Source organism: Saccopteryx bilineata, chromosome 10 (assembly GCF_036850765.1).
Source record: "Saccopteryx bilineata isolate mSacBil1 chromosome 10, mSacBil1_pri_phased_curated, whole genome shotgun sequence".
In the NCBI taxonomy this organism is placed as follows: domain Eukaryota; kingdom Metazoa; phylum Chordata; class Mammalia; order Chiroptera; family Emballonuridae; genus Saccopteryx; species Saccopteryx bilineata.
The window spans coordinates 57,096,748-57,118,870 of record NC_089499.1 but is presented as its reverse complement, the minus strand read 5'-3'; the positions used below and the strand labels follow the sequence as shown (position 1 = coordinate 57,118,870).

General features: G+C 53.4%; 1 protein-coding gene across 3 annotated transcripts; it reads right to left on the bottom strand.

Annotated features, from left to right (window-relative positions):
* Positions 1 to 5,134: 5,134 nt before the first annotated feature.
* ITIH3 (inter-alpha-trypsin inhibitor heavy chain 3) lies at positions 5,135 to 20,266 on the bottom strand. Of its 3 annotated transcripts, XM_066244402.1 has the most exons (22): positions 20,131 to 20,266; positions 19,447 to 19,467; positions 17,993 to 18,159; positions 17,807 to 17,911; positions 17,397 to 17,559; positions 16,740 to 16,853; positions 15,548 to 15,673; positions 15,155 to 15,271; positions 14,396 to 14,564; positions 13,711 to 13,836; positions 13,225 to 13,406; positions 11,186 to 11,371; positions 10,884 to 11,023; positions 9,751 to 9,905; positions 9,080 to 9,094; positions 8,081 to 8,104; positions 7,790 to 7,825; positions 7,533 to 7,646; positions 6,834 to 7,038; positions 5,980 to 6,152; positions 5,683 to 5,794; positions 5,135 to 5,356 (listed from the first exon to the last, which is right to left on the bottom strand). In XM_066244402.1, the coding sequence occupies exons 1-22, from the start codon at positions 20,221 to 20,223 to the stop codon at positions 5,227 to 5,229; spliced, it is 2,673 nt and encodes an 890-aa protein (XP_066100499.1). In that variant the 5' UTR covers positions 20,224 to 20,266; the 3' UTR covers positions 5,135 to 5,226. The 3 variants fall into 3 exon arrangements, with proteins under 3 accessions (XP_066100499.1, XP_066100501.1, XP_066100500.1); XM_066244404.1 differs by lacking the exon at positions 8,081 to 8,104; XM_066244403.1 differs by lacking the exon at positions 19,447 to 19,467 and having other exon boundaries at positions 20,131 to 20,239.
* Positions 20,267 to 22,123: the final 1,857 nt, after the last annotated feature.

Here is a 22,123-nt window from a genome sequence, read left to right as displayed (position 1 = left end):
TGGATAAGATGTTGACCTGGGATGCTGAGGTCCCAGGTTGAATCCCTGAGTTCACTGGCTTGAGAACGGGGTTGCTGACTTGAGTATGGGATCATAGATATGAACCCATAGTCACTGGCTTGAAGCCCAAGGTCACTGGCTCAGCTAGAGCCCCACCCCCACCCCGGTCAAGGCACATGAGAGAAAGCAATGAACAATTAAAGTCCCGCAACTTGCCTGACCAGGTGGTGGTGCAGTGGATAGAGCATCGGACTGGGATGCGGAAGGACCCAGGTTCGAGACCCCGAGGTCGCCAGCTTGAACGCGGGCTCATCTGGCTTGAGCAAAGAGCTCACCAGCTTGGACCCAAGGTCGCTGGCTCCAGCAGGGGGTTACTTGGTCTGCTGAAGGCCTGCGGTCAAGGCACATGTGAGAAAGCAATCAATGAACAACTAAGAAGTCGCAACGCGTGCAACAAGAGACTGATGATTGATGCTTCTCATCTCTCTCCGTTCCTGTCTGTCTGTCCCTGTCTATCTCTGCCTCTGTAAAAAAAAAAAAAAAAAAAAAAAAAAAAGTCCTGCAACTACAAGTTGATTCTTCTCATCTCTCTTCATTCCTGTCTCTCTCTCTCTCTAAAAAAGGAAAAGAAAAAATTATTTCTAATTACTCTACCTAGTTTGTTTGTTTTAGTGATAGAGACAGAGGTAAAAACAGGGACAGAGAAGCAGGAAGGGAGACATATGAGAAGCATCAATTCTTTATGTGGCACCTTAGTAGTTCATTGATTGCTTTCTCATATGTGCCATGACGGGGGGCTTCAGCTGAGCGAGTGAACTTTTGCTCAAGCCAGCGACCTTGGGCTTAAGCTAGTGACCATGGGGTCATGTCTATGATCCCACGCTCAAGCCAGCAACCCTGCACTCAAGCTGGTGAGCTGCACTCAAGCTGGATGAGCCCATGCTCAAGCCAATGACCTTGGGGTTTTGAACCTGGGTCCTCTGCATCCCAGGCCAACGCTCTATTCGCTGCATCACTGCCTGGTCAGGCTCCACCTAGTTCTTAAAAACATGACAAGTTGCTTGACCAGGCAGTGGTGTAATGGATAATTTCGAACACAGAGGACCCAGGTTCGAAATCCCAAGGTCACTGGCTTGAGTGCAGGGTCATTGGCTTGAGCGTGGGATCATAGATATGATCCTATGGTAGCTGGCTTGAGGAAGAGATCACTGGCTCAGCTGGAGCCCCTTGGTCAAGGTGTGTATGAGAAAGCAATCAATAAACAACTAAGGTGCCACAACGAAGAATTGATGCTTCTCACCTCTCTCCTTTACTGCCTGTCTATGCCTGTCTCTCACTCTCTTACTAAAAAATAACAACAACAAAACATGACAAATCTTTAGCTTATAAGTAAAGAGCATAAAAAGAATAAAACCTTTAAAAATCATGAGAAGGAGAGAAAAAGAGCCAAGCTGGAGGAGAGTTAAATCAGTGACATCAGGGAAGGGAGCTGCAGGGCCATGAAACTGAGCTTCCTGGCGGCCAGAGGAAAGCAGAAAATGAGGTCCTTAGCTTGCTAAGAGGAAACAAACCAGATCATCAGGGAAAACATTCTTTTCCCAGCTCCTGAGATCTACACGATATTTACTGAGTCTTTCTAGAAGGGGGGCTGTGGGAGGGGCTCCAGCAGCAGTTTTGGCATGGCAGACGCACAGTAACACTCTCTGGCTGTGTCTCCATCAAGCCTGGTTGGCTGGCAGGGTTCCCAGTCTAAGCTGCTGTGAGACCACACAGACCCGAAGGCTCTGTCAGGCTTGCTGTGTGGCAGGCTCTGACATATGAAGATGAGAGAGGAGTATCCACCCCAAGCTCCCCCTTCTGGGCAACACCATTTGAGCTGGGCAGTGGAATTTGTACAATAGTAGAAGGGTTATGGGTGACTTCCTGGCCCAGCCAGCAGGGCAGGTGTCCTCTGTGAACAAATTGGAAGTAGGTGCCGCGGACCAGCGCAGCTCCTAATAACGGTGGGGAATTAAGGAAACATACTTATTAAGAAAAAAAGATAGGACCGGGAGGACTCTTCAAATATTGATGGCAATATCCGAGTGCCTCATAGCCCCAGTTTGCTTTATTATATAGCCATATACAAATCAAGGAAGTCCTTGAAACAAAGTTACACATCCAGGCTAAAACAGGAACTCTCCCAAGGCATAAACAGGAATCCCCCACCATGCATAAGTGAAATCAACCAACATCTAAACAAAGAGTAAGAGGAAGGGCATGTAAATTGCTTCCAGCAACCTAAGCAAGCAAGTGAAGTGGGTGCAAATACTCAGCATCACAGCCAATATGGAGGTGGAGGGGGAGAACTTAGCCTTTTGCTAAGCCTCGAATCTACAAAGGCTTTTTGCCATTTACTGTCCACAACAAGTAGGTGCATGCTTTTCATTGTTTTGTTCATTGAGTGCTTTCCAACACCAGCTCGGGCCAGGCCCTGCACAGAGTGCTGTGGATACCTTGGGCACCATGACATACAGTGCCTGTTGTCACCGCTACCACCCCTAGAACAACCAGGTGTTGCAAGGAACACAGAGGAAGTCATCTTGCCCAACCTGGAGACTATCAGGGAAGGCTTTCTAGATGTGGCATGGTTGGGGTTGAGTTTTGAAGAATAAATAGAAGTCAGCCCAGTTGAAAAGGAGGGCAAGGACTCTAGGCCTAGAGCCAGGACATTGTGCATTGAGTCCCAGGTGGGTGGAGGAAAGCAGTGCCACGGGGTGAGCAGGAAGGGCATGCTGGAGAGCTGTGGAAGCAGGCCAGCACTGGCTGTGTGCACCTTGCTCCATGGAGCATGACTTTTGTCCTGAAAACCAGGGGGGCCATCAGAGGCTGCAGACAGGGACAGGCACAGCCAGAGTGACATAGGACTGGGGAGAGGACAGAGTCTGCAAGGAGGGCCTCCCTCACTGTTGAGGGAGAGGAAGGGGCACATTTTGGCTTTGGACCTCCTCTGTCTTTCTATCTACCCGCTGGACCAGGCTGCTAGCTAGAGCGGCAGGACAAAGACAAGCACTTCAGGAGGACCGTAAACCATAATGATGCCTCTTCACACCCTCTATCTGGCAGGATCTTTCTCCTCATTTCACAGATGTGAAAACTGACCTCCGGATGACTGGTTTGAAGCAACATGGTTCTCAGCCCACCCAGGACTGAATGGGTGGCAGGGCTTGCCCACTCTAGGATGTCCCTTCCCAGGCCTGGCCCCTTGTTTGTTTATTTATTGATTTTAGAGAGAGGAAGAGGGGGTAAGAAAGAAAGAGAGAGAAAGAAACATCAATTTGTTCTACTTTTTTATGTATTCATTGATTGATTTTTTTTTTTTTTTTTTTTTTTTTTTTTAGAAAGCAGGGAGGGAGAGAGACAGGAACATTGACTGGGGGTTGAACCAGCAACCTCTATGCTTCAGGACGATGCTTTAACCAATTGAGCTATCTGGCCAGGGCTTAATATTTTTTATTTTTATTGATTGATTTTTAGAAAGAGAGAGGAAGAGAGAGAGAGGGGAGGAGGAATGGAAGCATTTGTTTGTTTTTCCACATAATTGTGCATTCATTGGTTGCTTCCTGTGTGTGCCCTGACCAGGGATCGAACTTGCAAACTTGTTATTTTGGTGTGACACTCTAACCAACTGAGCTAACCGGCCAGGAAGGCCTGTACCCTTTTTGCCAGCCCAGCCGGGGGACCTGCCACGTTCACTCTGGAGCTGTATGTCATGTGGCCCTCTCCCTAGAGTAGCAACAGTGACCAGTCCACAAGTAGTCTCTCATAACCTCCTGAGGCGGGGCGCCCCTCTGAAGATAGTTTCCTCCTGGACTGCCCGCCAATACCCAATCCAGGACCCCAGGCTTGGAGTTACTGGGCAGGGCTTGTACCTAGGAAACCCCAGTTTGGCTTGGGCAGAGGGGCCCCTCAAATGGGAGGTAGGAAAACATCCTGTGACCCACAGCCAGATCCCATGATCCTCCCCCGTCTGACTCCTGCTTCCTTCAGTGGGTACCCTCTACCCTAGCCCCTCAGGCAGGGAGAAAAGCAGAGACAAAGGATCTGGGGCAGGAAGGGTTATGTTTGCAGGACTGGAAGCGGTCCCCCTAGAGTGTAGGGGAATGTGCCTGGTATATGGAGTTGATGAAGAGCAGTGGGTGGGAGAAGTCATTTTCAGGGTTTTAGGTAGGGAGCGATGATGGGTTCTGCTCTGTAGAAAGCTCTCTTTGGAAGCAGAAAAACCCAGAAAGGGGCAGTTGCAGCTGTTCAGGTGGGAGAGGCTCTTCAGGAACTGGCCTGACCCCCCACCACACCCAGGACTTGTGAAGGTGCAGCAGGTGGTCACCGTGGGGTGTGGCTGGAGGCTCCCAGGATCTTCAGCCCAACTGAAGGCAAACTTGAGGCACCATGTAAACAGGAACTGGGTCACTAAGCTGTGTACCCCCATATCCTAGCCCAGAATGCTGGGTTTATTTGATGAATGTATGGGTGGTTGGTGGACATACAGATACTGAGCAGGTGCGTGACATCCACAGTTAGCTGCAGGCAGTGTCTGCCTGGAGCTCTCTGCTTCTGAGTCATAGAAGGATCTCCAGGCCTGAAGGTCCTGATAGGAGCTCCTGAGCCAGGAACCATTACTTTTTTTATGAAACTGTTTCCCAATGTCTCAGAGACTCTTTGCTCCAGAGTCAATTTCAAGAAGGGAGAGAGATGAGAAGAATCAACTCGTAGTTGCAGCACCTTAGTTGTTCATTGATTGCTTGTCATACGTGCCTTGACCGGGGGACTCCAGCCGAGCCACTGACCCCTTGCTCAAGCCAGCAACCATGGGATCATGTCTATGTGTGTCGATCTCCCAGGTCGACACTCTATCCATTGCACCAACACGTGCTCAGGCCAGAGTCAATTCTTGATATTTTTCTTTCCCCAACCAGCATACATTTGACTCCCCAAAGTTCCATCCCACCCAGCCCTCCCTGTCTTTCAGCCACATTACTGGGGAGGCTCAAGAAGTTGCCTTCCTAGCAGCCAGCCCCTTTGAGCTGCCACAGGCCCCACCTGGTGTTCCCTGAAGCAGGGATTCAGAGGCATGAAGAAGCTAGCAGAGGGCTGGTGGTTTCTACCTCGGCCTTTATTGTCGCAGCCTGCCCTCAGGCCCGGCTCTGTGCCCCTGCTCCAGATGCTAGGCGGGCTGGGCCAGCCATCTCAGAACAGGTTGGAGACAATATAGTCGCTGTGGACACCATCAATCAGCCCTTGACCATTGTTGTGGACGAACCAACAGGCCACCTTCGTGCCATTGTTGGCATCCTTCCTGTAGTCTTTCTGGGAGCCCCTGGACAAAGGAGAGAATCTGTGTTACACAGGGTAGGCAAGATGGCTGCTATGCTCAGGCACGTAAGGTTGAGAAAGGGTGTGAACTAGCCAATTCTAGGAGTCCAGATCTCTGGTCAGAAACAAGGTTGCATACTTATTCCTTTGAGGGGCCATGTTTGGCCTTTTCCTGATTTAGAGGGGCCCAGAGAAGGCCATGACCCCAGAGGGAAATGAGCATAGCCCAAGAAGACAAGAACCTGCTGGGCTGATGTGTGCAGGCAGAGAGGGCTCTTTCCTCCCGGCTTGTTACTGGGCAGGGCGAGGATGTCAGATGAGTTCCCTCACCTGGTGACTGTCAGCTGATGGTTCTTCACCACCATTGTAGCATGTGGCTTTGTGGGGTCAGAGTCTGGGTGGATGTCAGACACTTTAAAATCAAAGGGGTGGAAGAATTGTCCTGGGAATAAAAACATTCATACTGTCAGCCCCTGATACCATGCCAGGTAACATGGCCACTGGCCTTCCAGGGTTAAGACAAAGGCTGAATGGGGTGTTGCATGCTGGGTCTGGGTGACTAGGACAGCTCTTCACCTGGCTTTTACCTCTGCCTTGTGAACAACCTGAGGCTTAAACATTCCATACCCAGCAGCCCATGTGTCTGTGATGACATCCGGTGACTGTCCACCACGTAGAAGCCCAGAAAGTCAAGGTGGATGGGATGTTTCTTCCACACCTGGTGCAGAACCACCACAAAGGTAACCCCATCTCCAAAGGAGACCACCATGTTCTTCTTCCTGTTGATCACCACGGACAGCCTAGGAGAGAAGAGGAGGGCAGCAAGGGGCACAGTGGCCATACATCAGCCATCTGAATCAAGGGCATCGTGGCAGGGCCTTCCCTGAGCACGGCACCCAAGAGCACACATTCTGCGGTGTTGGAGCAGACGCCTCATGGGGGCCAGCTGTGCCCTCCACTGAGTGCATCCTTGCTCCTCTGTAAGTAGGAAAGAGGGCTGTCCTAAGATCTGGAGGCTGGGGTAAAGTCCCAGCTCAAGGCTTCCTGTGGGACCTTGGGCAGATTCTCAGTGGGAGTAACACTCCTGCCCTGCCCACCAGGCCCTGGGTAATCTAAAGACATAGGAGAGAGAGGCTGAGGAGTTTGGGAACTAAGTTCAGCCAGAAGAGATGCAAATAGGATTATTGTTATTATCAGATCGCCATATCTACCTAATATTCTTATCCATGCAGCCCTTCCCTCAAGGTCAGCCCTATGAATTGCCCAGCTACCAATTCCGGCTCTAACATGGGCCCTAGGGATTGGTTGGGGTCTACCATGGTCACCTTCCCCTGGGTCAGGGGCTGAACTATGAGGCCACCAGTGTAGTCTCCCCTGTGACTCCTTATGGAGCTTCTATTCTGGGACTTTTCCAAATCCTTCAGGCCTCCTTAGATCATTGGGCCACAGTGCCCCTCAGAGGCCTAGTTGTGGGGCCTTACCCATCCTGCGTGACCGTGACTGTGTCCAGCCAGCTGAAAGTGCTCTGTACAGCCCCATTCCACAGGGTAATCTTCTCTGTAGTCACCTCAATCCGGAAGTCCATCTGAGCGTTGGCAATGCCCAGTTTGCCAAAGTAAGTCTTTCTGGTCTCGGAGTTAGAGCTGCCTTTCTTGTCACCAATGATCTGCCCATTAACTGTGAAGCCTGCCAGAGGCATGGTGCAGTAAGAGACCAGCGAGACCGTCTGAGGCCACCTGGCCTTTAAGGGTATCCGTCCTCCTCAGTCAGACTTGCTGAGAGATGGCAGAGTGGGGGCCCCAAAAAGAGACCAGGACTTCAGAGGTAACCCTGTCTGTTCGCCAATACTCTTGGGTCACACTGCCGGCTGAGGGCCCACATTGTAGATCTGCTCCTTGCCTGGGCCACAGAGTATTGTTCAGAGAAAAACTATTCCCCAGGTATAGGCTGGGTCCTGCCCTTGAGGCCAGGTTACCCTTAAATCTAACCATCTTCCCAATACAGTGGCTCCTGAGGGCCTGGGTTAGCCTATTGCTCTAGATAGCCCCTCCAGGATGTAATCCGCATATAAAGATGGGTGCATTATGGGCAAAGTGAGGACCTAGTCCATGTGCTACCCTGGGGGTCTCCGGGCCTTCCCAGGAGGTGCCCTGGCCCCAGCTCCAGCCTGCAGCCCCCACCTGTGATGGGGTCTTGAATGAGTCTCAGCACTGTGCCTGGGTCTTCGTCGATGTTGAAGCAGATGGCATCGTCTTTCTCTGGGATTTGAATGATGAAGTGGGGGTCCCCATCCACTGAGGGCACATCAGAGAAGGGTCTGGGTCCCAAGGCCTCTCACTGTCACAGGGGCCACCCCTCACCCTTTGGCCCCTGTGTGGATGGACTTCTAAACAGGCAGGAGCCCTGAGCCTGGCCCCAGGAGGAGCTGGGAACTCACCATAGTAGGAGGGTGGCGGAGGAGCCTGGTATATGTCTGTGGATGCAAAGGGAGAGAGGGCTCAACTAATCAAGCAGGCCTTGAGGGGGCTCCTGGACCCCACGTGGAGTTTGGTTCCTGCCCCTCCCCTTCCTGTTTCCTAATGTCTCAGCACCCACCCACCCACCCACCCCAACGCAGCTCCTCAGGATCCAACCATCTGCCTGTCCCAGAGAGTTGATTCAGGAAGGCTCCTGCAGAATATGCAAGGCCATGCTCTGAGCAGGGGTTGTGGCAATGGCACATACTCACTCAGGTGAGCCGTGGAGGGGATCACTGAAAAGAGAAGGGTAGTTGTGAGCAGGGTCTAGGGTTCCCTCTCTCCAACCCCCATGCCTTCTGCCTGTCTTACAGAAGACACTGACAGAGAGCAGAGATGTGAGACTTAGGATGAGGCTGTAGAAATAGGGGCATGCCCAGGGAATTTCTAGGACTGGTAGTAATATGGGTGTAATTTTAAGGCCAAAGGTGTGACACTTTGACATGGCTAAAATGCAAGACTTTAGATGGTCAGCTTCTCGGTCATGAGTAAGGCTCACAGTAGATATCGTCCTCCACCCTTAAACTCCCACCCCACCCCCCCACTGCAGTGGGTAAGGCTCCCAGCTGTCTGTTGTTCTTGGTAGTAAAACACACACACTTATGTGCACGTATGCACCAGTGACTGTCCATTTGGCAGGACTGTTCTGAGGGGAAAGCAATGACCTAGTCTGAGGAAGGCTAGCCTGGTGGTGATGGGCTTGTGGAGGGTGAGGGTCCAGTTTTATGATGAGAGACGCACAGGGTGCTGTTAAGTCCAGTTCAGGCACTTCAACCAGGCTGCCTGGGCCAAAGTCCTGGCTGGGCCACCTGCTGATAAAGTCCTTAAACAAATAGACTACCTCTGTGCCTCAGTTTCCTTACAGTAAAATGATAACCATTGAGAACTCCTTCAAGGGTTGCTGTGGAAATATTTGGGTACAAGTACCTGATGGGGGACATTGCTTATTCTGTAGGTCACATGATACTTTCATACTGATTGTCCCTCCTTAGGCAAAGGAAGCCACCCCCAGTCAACTGACAAGGGCCCTGAGGCTCAGAGAGGGCCCTAGCCTACAGTTGCTCATGAGTTGGCAACAGGGCTGGGACCTGAGCCCAGGTGTCCTGAGGGCTCCTTACTAGGCTGGGCATCCCAGCATGCTTAGAAAGACCTCCTTAGCTTTGTTTTGCCTCCCTCCAGGGACACCCACCCAGCTGCTGGCTGAGGCTCACCTGTATCCGCAGGCCCTGTGAGGGAAGAATAGGAGAAATATGTTAGAAGCCACAGATTCATGGGGTCTGGGCCAATGTGACCAACATGCTGCCTGTCCAACCAGCCCCAGGCTGTGGGCCTCACAGCAGCCAGCTGTGCTCCCACTGGGTGTCCCGTGCAAGCAGGAGCTCTTGGTCTGGCCTAGCCTGGCCTGGACCAGCTCTTTGCCTCCCATGCCTCCCAATGCCAACCCCTTCCAACCCCCATGCCCAGTTGTGCAGATTCTCAGGCCTCCCCTCTTAGGGTGTGGTAAGCAGGCCTGGTCCTAGCCTCTAGCTCTTAGGGCTTTTTCTTCTCACAATACCCAGAATCATGCTCCAGGTCTAACTTTAAGGCTAGAAATGCTTTTTCTTGTCTAACTGAGCCCTACCATGTTGTAGCCTAAGTCCGTTTCCTAGAAATGGCCCCAGGAAGGGTGCTCACCCTTTACTCACAGCTCCTTAGAGACTCAGAGGCAACCCCCCCCCCCAACACCTGCCCCGCCCCTGGCTGGTTTTCCTTCAGTGTCCCCTGGACCTGCTCCTCTTCAGTGGGTCTAGGTCTCCCAGCCTGGCCCACTCCTCCTCAAGGCCCTAAGGCCTGGGTCCTAGAGGAAGGCCTCTGAGTTCTGGCTGGCATTCTTCATGCCCACCTTCCCCAGGCTTGTCGGCAAGGGCCATCTGGTTCTCATTGTCCTCCGGCTTGGTCACCACCATGGAGGTCAGTGGAGTCACAAAGTGGTACTTGAGGGACAGGTCCAGAGCCTGGGCTGTGAGGTTCTCCTTCTCATCTCCATGGGCTTTCTTACTGTAGGGGTGGGTGTGACGAGAGGGTCAACCTGGAGGTCAGCTCCCTGCCTGCCTTCCCTGCTCTGACTCCCAGAACCAGGCCAGGAGCCCCAGAGGCAGCCCAGGACCCATATTCCCCAGGTGGAGCCCACTAGCACTCAGAAAAAAACTGGTTTGTGCCTGACCACTGTGCAGTAGCACAGTGGATAGAGCATTGACCTGGGACTCTGAGGACCCAGGTTCGAGACCCCAAGGTCGCTTGAGTTCAGGCTCACCTGGCTTGAGTGTAGGGTCACTGGCTAGAGCCCAAAGGTCACTGGCTTGAAGCCCAAGGTCACTGGCTTGAGCAAGGGGTTACTGGCTCAGCTTGAGTCCCAGGGTCAAGGCACACATGAGAAAGCAATCAGTGAACAACTAAGGTGCCACAACTACAAGTTGATGCTTCTTATCTCTCTCCCTTCCTGTCTCTCTCTCTCTCTCTCTTTCTTGCTAAAAACAACAGCAATAACAAAAACATGTTTGCGAGCTCCCTGAGACAGATAGACATGCTGTGCTTCCTCTCTGAGGGGCCTGTTTCCCCACCCATAAAATATAAGAGGCTTGAAATGGCCACTGCAACAACCACCATGGTGAGTGCTCAGCATGTGCCAGACCCTGACCAGGGGCTTTATAGGCCAGCCCCGCCTAAAAGAAGGTGGACATGGCTCTGAGATCTGAGGGCCAGAGCCCAGCCTTCAGCATTTCCACCACTGCCTCCAGATGTCAGGCTGGGCGCTGTCCCTTGAAAAACATTCTGAGGGGCTGGGCAGAAAAGAGGGCAAGGCAGCTGGGAGTGTGCGTCGGGTGTACTTCCCAGGTGTGCCCCGGTCTTCCTTCCTCTTGGGCACCCTAGAGAGAGCCAGCCCAGGGGCTAGCACAAGGAGGTACTGGGGCAGTGCCAGAGTCAGCTTTGTGAGGGATGTGGGGTCCGACTCTGTGAGGGATGGGCCAGGGTCACCATTTCTCCAGCAGCTGCTCAATGGTGAGGTAGGCCCAGAGCCGCTCGATGTAGTCCCCAAAAATGTAGTCCTGCTCCTGCAGGGCCTTCTCCATCTCCTTCATGTCCACCTCCTCTGTGAAAGTGATGTCATTGATGGCCTGGGGTAGGGGTGGGAGAAAGTGAGAGGCTTGAGGAATGGAGGCTTGGAGCCAGGTGGGTCGGTTCAGGGGCTGTCACTGTGGACCGTCTGCCAGGAGGCACAGGCTCCGTTGGTGCTGACCCCTGTCTCCAGCCCACACCCAGTCCCCAGCCCAGCTCACCCCGTGGCCCTTCACATCCGCCTTAAAGTTGTTCATGTCTTTGTCCACCAGGCGCCCAGCCACCACGATCTCAGAGCCGTCGTAGAAGTGCTGGTAAGTGTTCTGGGTGAGGTCCAGGATAGCGTTCTGAGGGTACTCCACCTCCACCTCTGTCAGCAGTGGGTTGGCCACCTCCTCATAGAAGCCCTGAAGTCCACAGAGGGGACCTGCTCATCTCAGGCCACCAGGACAGGTAGGCATGGAGAGGACAGTGTGGGTGGGCTCTCACTGATGCCTCTGAAGGCTGTTGCATCCCACAGGCTGGGCCAGGCATGGCCTGATCTCCACTTCTACGTGGCTTGGTTGGGGTGCTTCAGTGCATGGGAGCCCTCCCTGGTCCCCAGGCAGAGACTGGGAAGAATTCAAAGGTGAAGATGGAGTTCTTGGCACACAGAAAGCACTCAAGAAATGTTTGCTGGAGTGAAAGTAAGAAGGAGAGAAGGACAGGAAAAGAGGCTGGCTAGAGCATGTGATGTGGGGTGGGAGCAGGCAGGGCTGAGGCACAGGGTGTCCACTGCAGAGTGGAGATGTCGTCACCTGGCAGGAAGGAGTGGGGTTGATAGACTTAGCAAATGAAAATATAGGGCATGCAGTTAAATCTGCATGTCAAAGAAGTTAATTTTTAGTATGTCTGTTATGGGATGAATTGTGAACCCCAAAATGCATAAGTTGAATTCCTTATCCCCAGTACCTCAAGATGCGACCTTCTTTGGGGATTGGGTCTTTTTTTTTTTCGGAAGCTGGAAATGGGGAGGCAGTCAGACAGACTACCGCATGCGCCCGACAGGGATCCACCTGGCATGCCCACCAGGGGGCGATGCTCTGCCCATCCGGGGCGTCGCTCTGTTGCGACCAGAGCCACTCTAGCGCCTGAGGCAGAGGCCATGGAGCCATCCCCAGCATCCAGGCCATCTCTGCTCCAATAGAGCCTTGGCTGCAGGAGGGGAAGAGAGGGACAGAGAGGAAGGAGACGCACGCCAGGCCGATGCTCTACCACTGAGCCAACTGGCCTGGGGATTGAGTCTTTACAGAGGTGACCAAGAGGTCTTTGGGGTGGATCCTAATCTAATATGACTGGTGTCCTTATGAAAAGAGGAAATTTGGGCCCTGGCTGGTTGGCTCAGTGGTAGAGCATTGGCCCAGTGTGTGGAAGTGCTGGGTTCGATTCCCAGTCAGGGAACACAGGAGAAGTGCCCATTGGCTTCTCCACCCCTCCTCCTCTCACTTCTCTCTCTCCCCCTCCTACAGCAATGGCTCGATTAGAGTGAGTTGGCCCTGGGTGCTAAGGATGGCTCCATGGCCTCTGCCTCAGGTGCTAAGAAGAGCTTGGTTGCTGAGCAATGGAGCAACACCCCAGATGGGTGGAGCATCACCCTCTAGTGGGCTTGCTGGGTGGATCCCAGTCGGGGTGCTTGTCTCTCTGCCTCCCTTCCTCTCACTGAATAAAAAAAAAAAGAAAGGGAGGGAGGAAGGAAGGGAGGGGAAATTTGGACCCAGAGACAGACACATAGGGAAGATGGATGTGAAGAGACAGGGAGAAGATGAGCATCTGCCAGCCAAGAAGAGAATCCTGGAAGACCCACCCCTCAGAGCCCGCAGAAGGAACCAACCCTGTTAACACCTTGACCATGGACTTCTAGCCTCCAGAACTGGGAGACAGCACATTTCTGTTGTTTAAGTCACCCAGTCTGCAGTACCTTGTCATGGCAGCCCGAACAAACCGATACAGTGCCCTGTGCTATCTTTAGGACAGACTTACACTAAAAAATTACTTTTTTTTAATCAGAAATTTGTATTTAACTGATGTCCTATATTTGATCTGGCAATCCTATGGAGGGAGCAGATCAGTTCCGCCTAGCTGAAGGACAACACCAAACCATTACTGATGGGTAAGCAATACCAGAGGAAGTTCTTTCTAATTGAAACTGTCACATGATGAAACAGTTTCCTGAGGAAGGAGTGAGCTCTCCACTCCTGGAGGGGTACAAGACAAGGCTTACCTGCAACTGCAAGTTGGCATCAGAATCCTCATAAATGCGCCGGGCAAGCCCATGGTTCTCCAGGGCCAGGCTTTCCAAGAAGTTATAATTCAGATTGTTGCCAAAGCCCAGGTTATATAAGGGGAACTTGCCTCCTATGGCATTCCGCACGTTCTCCTGGATTTTTTGGGGTCTGCTTTCACCTGCAGGATAAAGGGGTATTCACACTCTAGCCACAGCCCCAGTAACTGTCTGGACTAGCTCTGTCTGAAGAGATTTGACTCCTGCATGTGCAGAGGTGGTGGAGTCATGGCTACGAGCTCTTGGCAGGACAGAGGGTGGGGAACCCTGGCACAGGGGGAGGCAGAGCCCTGCCCTCAAGGGGCTCACAGTCTATGGAGGACCCTGGGGAGAGTTGCCCCAGATCTTGCAGCAAGCAGGCTACAGGGCCAAGGGCAGCAGCCAGGCCCTGTGGTTCTGATTCAGAGCCGTGGCCGCCTGCCTCACCAACATTGGCGTCCCCGTCGGTCAGCATGATGACGATGGAGGTGCTCCTCTCCGGGACTCTGTTTTCCTCCCGAGCCTCGTTCAGCATGCTGATGCCTCTCAGCAGCCCGTCATTGATGTTGGTCACTAGCACACAGACAGCACTATGGGAAGGGATCCTCAGGGCGACAGGGTGGAGGAATTCAGGATATTAGGCCCTGCTTATGTGCCTAAGGACCCTGTCCACCAGTATGTGGTGGTACTCGGTAAATATTGACTAGTGAGTGAAGAATGAATGATTTACTCTTTCAAATGGGGATAAAACCAGCCTCTCAGGGCTGGTATAGGGATATAAGCACATGATGATTGTAAAAACAATTTGGAAAACAGACAGATAGACTCCCAGACCCTCGCTGGGAGTAGAAGAGAGCAGCCAGGACATCATTTGTGATTTTCCATATAAATGGCCAATGATAAGGGTTCTCTGTGACCTCATCTTGCTGGGATTTGTGGGGCACCAGGATTAAGGGTTAGAAACAGAAAAAATGAGTTTTCTTAGACCACAGAGAAGACATCCTGAGATCAAGCCAGAGGACCCCCACGCTTTTCCCACCTTGACCGCAGCTAAAGTCTGCGCCCCAGGAGGAGGAAACAGGCTGCTCAGGCCGAGAGAGAGCCGGGAGCGCCTGCATACCCCTGTTCTTACTTCCTTGATCACGAATATTCCTCACAAACATCCTGGCCTCCTCGATGTTCTCAGGAGTGGCTTGAACTAAATTGTCTTTCCAAGTGGTCACATCTCCACTGAACAGGATGAAATTCAGGTAGTCCTCCTCGCTCACGTCCTCCAGGATTTTGAGGAGGGCATCCTTTGTCTAAGAAAGAGAAAGATGAGCAGACAAGAAGCTGGCAGATTGGGAGGCAGGGCAGGAGACCACCTGGTGTTTTCTCAGTTTGGGCGGGTGGTGCCTCCACTCCCACCTCCTGCAACAAAGGGGAAGAAGCTTTGTGCCCTTTTAAATCCTGCCCCCCTTCCTCCTTTTGCACTGGAAGTATCAGCTTTGTCCACTTTAAAAATCCCCCCCCACGCCTGACCAGGCGGTGGCACAGTGGATAGAGTGTCGGACTGGGATGCGGAAGGACCTAGGTTCGAGACCCTGGGTTTGCCAGCTTGAGCTCAGGCTCATCTGGCTTGAACAAAAAGCTTACTAGCATGGACCCAAGGTCACTGGCTCGAGCAGGGGGTTGCTCAGTCTGCTGAAGGCCCGCGGTCATGGCACATATGAGAAAGCAATCAATGAACAACTACAGTGTCTCAACGAAAAGCTGATGATAGATGCTTCTCATCTCTCTCCGTTCCTGTCTGTCTGTCCCTATCTATCCCTCTATCTGACTCTCTCTCTGTCCCTGTAAAAAAAAAAAATCCCCCCCACTCCTCATCCCCTCCTTGCATAGAGGGGAGTACCTGCTCCATTTTCCGGCCCTGCATGGAGCCGCTGACATCAATCACGAAGACCACATTCTTAGGCACCACGGGAAGGCCTTGAGGTGCAAAGAAGTGCACAAAGTAGCCATTGACGACCTGGAACATGAAGAGACTGGTTCCTTTAGCAACCACACATTGACAGTTCTTGCAAATAGAAGCAGACATTTAGTAGGCCAAGAAGATGTCAATTGCCACTCTCCAAAACGTGCCACACAGGCTCTGGGCTGCCTGCCACCCCCATGCCCTGCAGGAAACTCGGCTTTAGACTGAGGGTCCAGGGTGATGGCCCTCGGTGCTGCTGCGACCCCTCCTGCAACAGCCCTCCACTGTGATGTGGAATCGAGCAGCTTGAGGAAGCCAGTAGGGAGGTACCTGAACGTTGGCTGGAGACTCTCTGTTCACATCGTAGGTGATGGTGAAATCTCCGTCAAGGAGGGAGTCTGTACAGGTTGGGCATGAACGCTGCTGGTCCAAGCTGGGCTTGAAGGACACATGGCCCTGAGGGAGGGAGATGGAGGGCCTTGCTCAGCTTGGCCAGGGCCTGCCCACTACAGACCTCAGCCCAGGGGCACCCTGGAGAGTGAGGCATAACCTGCATAAGAAGGAACCTGGAGGTGGGCACCTGGGCAGTCCTCCCATCATCCAGCACACACTGGCCTTTCTGAGCACCTCTCCTTAGGGATCAAGGGCACCTTGGAGGGCAGCAGCCTTGTCCGATTCAGCCTTTGTCTTTCCTTGGTCAGCTGAGTCCCTTAGCTCAGCCTACTTGGCATTCTGCACTGAGAAGCCACTTAGGGAAGGGAGTTTTGTACCACGAAAAGGAACTTCAGGTTGGGTGATACGTGTTGGTGCCAAGAGGAGGGAGAGGGGAAAGGAAGCAGAAGGGGAAGTGGGAGAGTGCCTGGGGCAGGGACTCCGCCCTACACAAGCCAGCAGCCCTCTGACTGTGTGCTCCTCGGGCCTCACCCTAGAAATCCGGGATGAGAGAGGCTTGCTATTCATGTCAACATTTTCTGCATCCACTGCCCATGACCAGTAAGACCCAGGAGGTCTTGGGGACTGGAATCAACCACCAGCACCAAGAATAAAGTTCCCTTTCATCTTTCACCCCTCAATGTAAAGTCAATAGATCTAAATGACTCCCTCTGGCCTCAGTTTCCTTATCTATTAAACAGGGACAGTAACCTGCCCTGCCCACCCAGCTTTATAAATAGTTCCCCCAAGAAACTGGTCCAGCACTTTTAGGTAATCAAGCAGCCCTGCAGGCCCTGCTGAAACTGTAGGGGACAAGATAGGGGGTTGGGGCAGGGCCCCTGGGCAGCTCAGGTCCTCTGGCAGGTTGTCATCAGCAAGTAGCCCCCTGCCTCCAGCATCCTCACTCCTGACCCAGGTGGCTAGGGAGACAGTGATGGCTGCAGACACACACACACCACACCACACACCACCACACACACACACACAAACACACACACTCAGTAGCATCAGCCAAACCCTAGGGATCAGACTGGTCCTCATAGGGTCTGTGTTCCTGCTCCTGCACCCCAGGCCCAAGAGACATCTCTACCTTTTTCCCCGAGAAGGACTGGGTGAGAGCACTGCCCAGGAGGTCATTGGTGATGAATGAGGCCTCTGCATCCAGCATGCTAATGCCCTGGGGCTCGAAGATGTCTGCCTCTATCTGAAATGTCCAAAGGTAAGGAGATGTGACTCAATGACAGTGCAGAGCCCCACCTCCAGGATAGGGCCAAGGGAAAGGTGAAGGTGCAGGAACCAGCTTCTAGGACAATTCTGTGACAGCCACATCTAGTATCTCTACCAAGAAAATGACCAAAAGGGCCCATCAATGGTACTCTGACCCCAAAGCTCTCCACCACCTGCCAAACGGTGTCCAGTTTTCACCACTAAATTATTTTCTTTGGGTTTCAGATCTAATGTAGGTAAAGCACCCCCATAACCAGTTACTAGCTAGACAGAGACTCTTTGTGATGTTGCTTCCAAGGACCCAGCACCCAGTGATCTGAGTGGGTCCAACCCAGCCTCCTCCCCTTGGCTCAGTTGCTGTGCCAGAGCATTGTAGTTCTACACTTCCTCGGCCAAGTGATGCGGCCTGGACATCTGTGGTTCTGGTCCTGCTCTGAGCTCTGCCCTGGGGCCCCTTCCCCAACCTCTCATCCTGTCTCCCACAGCTTCAACAGGGCCTGCAGGAGTGGTGTTTGATTACCTCAAAGTGCTTGACCAGTTGTTTGGGCTGGATCTTAAGGTACATCTCGTACCTGCCCTTGTTCCTCTTCAGCAGCTCTTCATAGGTAAGCTCAAACGTGACCTTGCTGCCTGCAGCCACGTTGACGGACACCGTGAATTTCTCCAACTTCCGCCCAGAGGCCCTGAATGGGGGTGCAGGATGATGACTGCCGCACAGACTGTACAACCCAGCCATCCTGGGCCTTGGGTTCAAGTCCCAGCACTTTGGGCGAGGCACCTACCCACTCTCAGTCCCAGTTGCCTCAACTTCAAAATGAGATAATATGAGAATTACAGACACATTTTGCAATAATAATAACTGCTGCTGTTGTTGTTTAAATCCCTTGCAGACCACACATTCTCCCCAAGGCCTGGGGGATCCATACTTACTTGACCAAGCCAGCTGTCTTGCCCTGGGACACGGCCTTTTCGTACTGCTTCTTCGCAACTTCCTTCTCTTTGACATTCCCAGGGTAGGTAACACCGTCGATGGTCCTGCAGGGAAAGAAAGTTGTGGGCTCGTGCTGAGCCAGGCTCCCCTCCAGAGACCAGAGCCAGAAGTTATGGGGAACCCACAGGGTGAAGTTGGTGATGAAGGCTGTCTTGGGCAGCTCCACGTCAAAGGAAACCTCCTTGGCAGTATCTGCCCGATTGACAGCCCTTGTGGTGACGACATTGTGAGCAAAGCGGGAGGTCACCTTGCAGCTGATCGTGGTACTGTAGACCTCAATGCCATCATCCTTCTGTGAGAGAGGGGATGGGGATCAGCAGTGGCGACCTACTAGCCTGGGCCACCGGGAAACCAGGTCTTCAACTTGGCCACTCCTCTTCTAAGCTCCCTTTACAGATTCCAAAGGCCCTGCCTGGTAAGTGACCCCTCCATTGTCCTAGTCACCGAGTTGGAAGCCTGGGTGGCCTCCTCTATCCCCATGTTCAGTTGGCCACGATTGTTGTGATGACGGGCACCTGGGCAGTCCTATTGCCTTCTGGCATGTGCTGGCCTTTCTGAGCACCTCTCTCACCTGAGATCAGGGGCTTCGTGGAGGGCAGAGACCTTGTCTGATTCAGCCTTTGTTTCTCCGTATTCACTGGACCCCGCAAGTTCCTTAGCTCAGCCTACCTCGTTGCTCAGCAGTAAGAAGTCACTTAGGGAGGGGAGTTTTGCACCATGAAAAGGATCTTCTCACAGTACTGAAAGGAGCTGAAGGGGGTGGGGAGCAAATCAGGGAATGGGGCGGGGCCCTGCTCTGCCTCCTTAACCCTGCAATTTGTTTCCATGCAGCCTGTAGCCAATGAGATCTTGCAAAAAAACAAATGTGACCCTGTCCCCCTCCTGCTTAAAACCCTCCTGTACCCAGCACCCTCAGGACAGTGCTTCACAAGGCTCTAGAGTCCTCCAGGCAGGGCCTGCCTCCTCCACTCGAGTTGCTTCAGCCAAGCCAGATCTCTGCACCTCTGACCCAGTGGGGTCAGCGACCTGTCTTAGCACTTCCTGTTCACCTTTCACACCTCCTTCAGTAAGATCACACTCCACCCTCCTACTGTGTCTTTTGGTAATTGCCTGATTCTATTTCCCAAACAGGCACTTATTTTTAGTGCTGAGGGGAATGTGTGGAGAGGGCCTTCATGCCCAATATCCTCTTTTCCATGTGGGTGTGGACTGAGAAAGGCTCTAGGGAAATGTTTGGATTAAACATGGATCTCAAGATGCTTCATGGGGGTGTGATGGGGCCATTCACTCTGTGTCCCCAGCACAGCCTAGTATCAGCAACTGCCTGGGAAATGTTTGTGGAAGGAAGGACTGGTGGAATGGTCATCCTGGGCTGCATCTGGTGAGCTCCAAGAGGGTGTGGTTCTGTGGCACTCTTTCCTGGGGGTCTTGAGTCGCATGAGGGTCTGCCAGGGCAGAGGGCTGGGAGCTGTTTTTCAGCTGGCGGGACCTGCTATTATGGCCTTCCTCTTCAGCTGTTGCGCAACCAGTTCCATCCTGCCCTACTTCACCCCGCCCCAGCCCTGGTGAAAGTCCTCACCCCTTCCAGTAGGCTCCGTTTCTGCAAAAGCAAAGACAAACACTGGGGTCAGACCGAGGCCAAGGCCACTGTGGCTGGAGGGCAGGCTCTGGGCTGAAGCCTGGGTTCAGTAGTGACCCCTTACGCATACACCTGGAAGTGCCTCTGGACATAGGACCCAGCTGGAGCCACATGTCAGAGTACGAAGGGCTCTGAATAAGAGGGGAAACTGAGATCCAGGGAGGGCGGGTCTCCAGGCGACCCAGGGTAGCAAGGCAGGGAGAACCAAACCCAGAGCTCTTCCCCGTCCCCTGCACCCCTCCTCACTCTGCCTTTCCCTGCACCCAGGCTCCTGCAGCTTCCGTTCGGAGCACCCTGCCGCCACCGCACACCATAGGGCACAGTGCAGCCCTTCCTGGAGACCTCTGCCCTTTTCTCACACGTGGACCTTTAGAGCCCTCTGTGAGTTCATGGTGCATCACCTGTCTGACAGGTGAGGGAGTAGGAACAGAGTCCCTGGAAGATTTAAGAGCCTTTCCCAGAATTAAATGTCCAGTTTGGGGCCCAGTTCTCCCAATACCCAGCCCCAGTCCCAGCCCCTGCAGCTCACTGCCCAGCCCTTTACCTCCCCTGCCCCCACGTACAATAGGCTGGTACTTCTGCTGTGTGAAGGACCCCGATGATGAAGAGGGGACACAGATTTACCTCAAGTGTCCAGGAAGGGCTTCTTGGATAGCCAAAGGCCACCAAGCTGGAGAGCAGGGCTAAGATGAGGCCGGACCACCGAGCAGACGCCATCTTTGAGCACACAGAGCTGGCCTGTGGGCTTTATATGAGCCAGCTGACCAGTAGGGTCAGTGACCAGCAGTGCAGGGCGGGAGGAGCAGGAGGCGGAGGCTCTCCGGGAAGCTGGGGCGTGGGTGGAATAATGGGGCCTGGATCTGACTGTACGAAGGGGTCCCTGTGTGTACTGTCAACAGCGTTAGGACTTTACTCCCAGTGGCTGGGGCCATGGAGGCCCTGGGAAAGGCAGAGGCTGTGTTTTGGTAAATGTACCCTGGGACTCCCTGAGTGGGAATGATAGTGACAAGATGTAGCCACATTTAAAACAGCATCTCTCAGCGTCGTTGCTTCCTACCTGCACCACTGGCATGGCCTCTGGATCGTAGCCACCCCTTCCTCAAGGCGGCCAGGACACAGAACCAGAGCCATCACCCTAGGCTCCGACCTTCATGGCTAAAACCCTTGCTATGGCTCTCATGGCCCCAGGGAAAGGACAAATGCTAAGTCCTGTGGTCCAGCTCTCTCCGTGACCTGGCCCCAACTTGCTTTTCTGAACTTTCTCTCCTGCCCCTGCGTGCCCTCTCCTTGTCTGCATATTGCATCTCTCCTCCTGCCAGCCCTCATGCCGTCCTCTGGAAGCCTTCCTCTTTCATCACTCAAAGCCCACTTTTAGGCTCTGCCTCTCTGAAGTCTTCCCTGTGCCCGTAGGAGGGGCTATACCCCATCAAAATGCCTTCTTTAGATATTCTTCTATTCTGTGAATGTTCCCCATTTAAACTGTCAGTTCCCTTAAGAGTCTGCAGGTTTTGCATCCCCAGCACTCAGCGCGGGGTCCTGCACAGGATAGGCCGAACGGCAGCGTTTTCACAGATGACAAAAAGCAAGCCTCCTCCAGATGGACTGAGGAGCTCAGGAACAAACAGGTCTCCCCGGTTTTGAGGACCCGGAGCTGGGTCCATCGTTCTTTGCATCCAGCGCCCCTGGAACCTGCATCAACTCGGCTGGGAAGACGGAGAGCGGTACTGAGTTTTCTCCAAGGTTTGGGAAATGATGGCGAGAACCCAGATTCCGCCAGCGCGGCCTCAGGGGTGCCTCTGGGCCAAGATAGCCTAGAGGTGGGCGGAGAGAGCAGCAGCACCCAACAGAGGAGCAGTGCATGCACGCAAACACACACACACACACACACGCGCGCGCGCGCGCGCGCAGAAACGCACTCGGAGGCGGCAAGACAAGCAGCGACAAACCCTCCCCAAGCTTAAAAGCTACCCGCGGCTCAACAGGGAAAACTGGCCATCTTCGCAGTCACATGACCGCTGAGGCGCTGGGTCCTCTCAGCCCTTTTGACCCCGCCCCGGCCACCCGCACTGGGAGGGCCGAGGAGTCCCCTCAGAGCCCAAGGGAGGGCTCCCAAGCGGGGACGGTGTGGGGCGGAGCAAATGATGCGGGGCGTGGCGGACAGGGCGGAGCGGAAGGGCGAGAGGACCACACGGGGTGGGGCAGACGGCGAGGGCTGATAATGGAGCGGGGGATGCGTGGGGCGGGGCCAGGACAGGGCGGTGAGACGCGCGGACACAAGGTGAAGGAGAAGGAATAGGGATTGGAGAGGAAGCCGAGGGTTTCTTATGGCAGACTTTCTGAGATGTGCAGCGGGGCGTGGGGAGGGGCAAGGACAGCGAGGGGCGGGGATGGCTGCGGCGGGGGAAGAGGCGGGGCTGAGCAGGGCGGAGTGGATCCGCTCCGCATGTTAGAAAGAAGTGTTCAGAAAAGAGCCTGCTCGTGCCCTTTCTGTGAAAGGAAATTTTGTTCATGTCTCATGGTCGTTGTGATGGAAGAAAGAGCATTTGTCACCTCAGTGAAATTTGAGTTTAGAAAGAGGGAATTCTTAATTGGGAAAGAGATATTATTACAAAAAACA

Coding starts and splice junctions, on each gene's coding strand:
- ITIH3 (XM_066244402.1), bottom strand. CDS start 20,223: ATGGCGTCTGCTCGGTGGTCCGGCCTCATCTTAGCCCTGCTCTCCAGC. Junction 15,674..16,739: donor AGTCCTTCTCGGGGAAAAAG/GTAGAGATGTCT, acceptor TCCCTCCCTCAG/GGCCATGTGTCCTTCAAGCC. Junction 5,795..5,979: donor ACAGACACATGGGCTGCTGG/GTATGGAATGTT, acceptor TTTTATTCCCAG/GACAATTCTTCCACCCCTTT.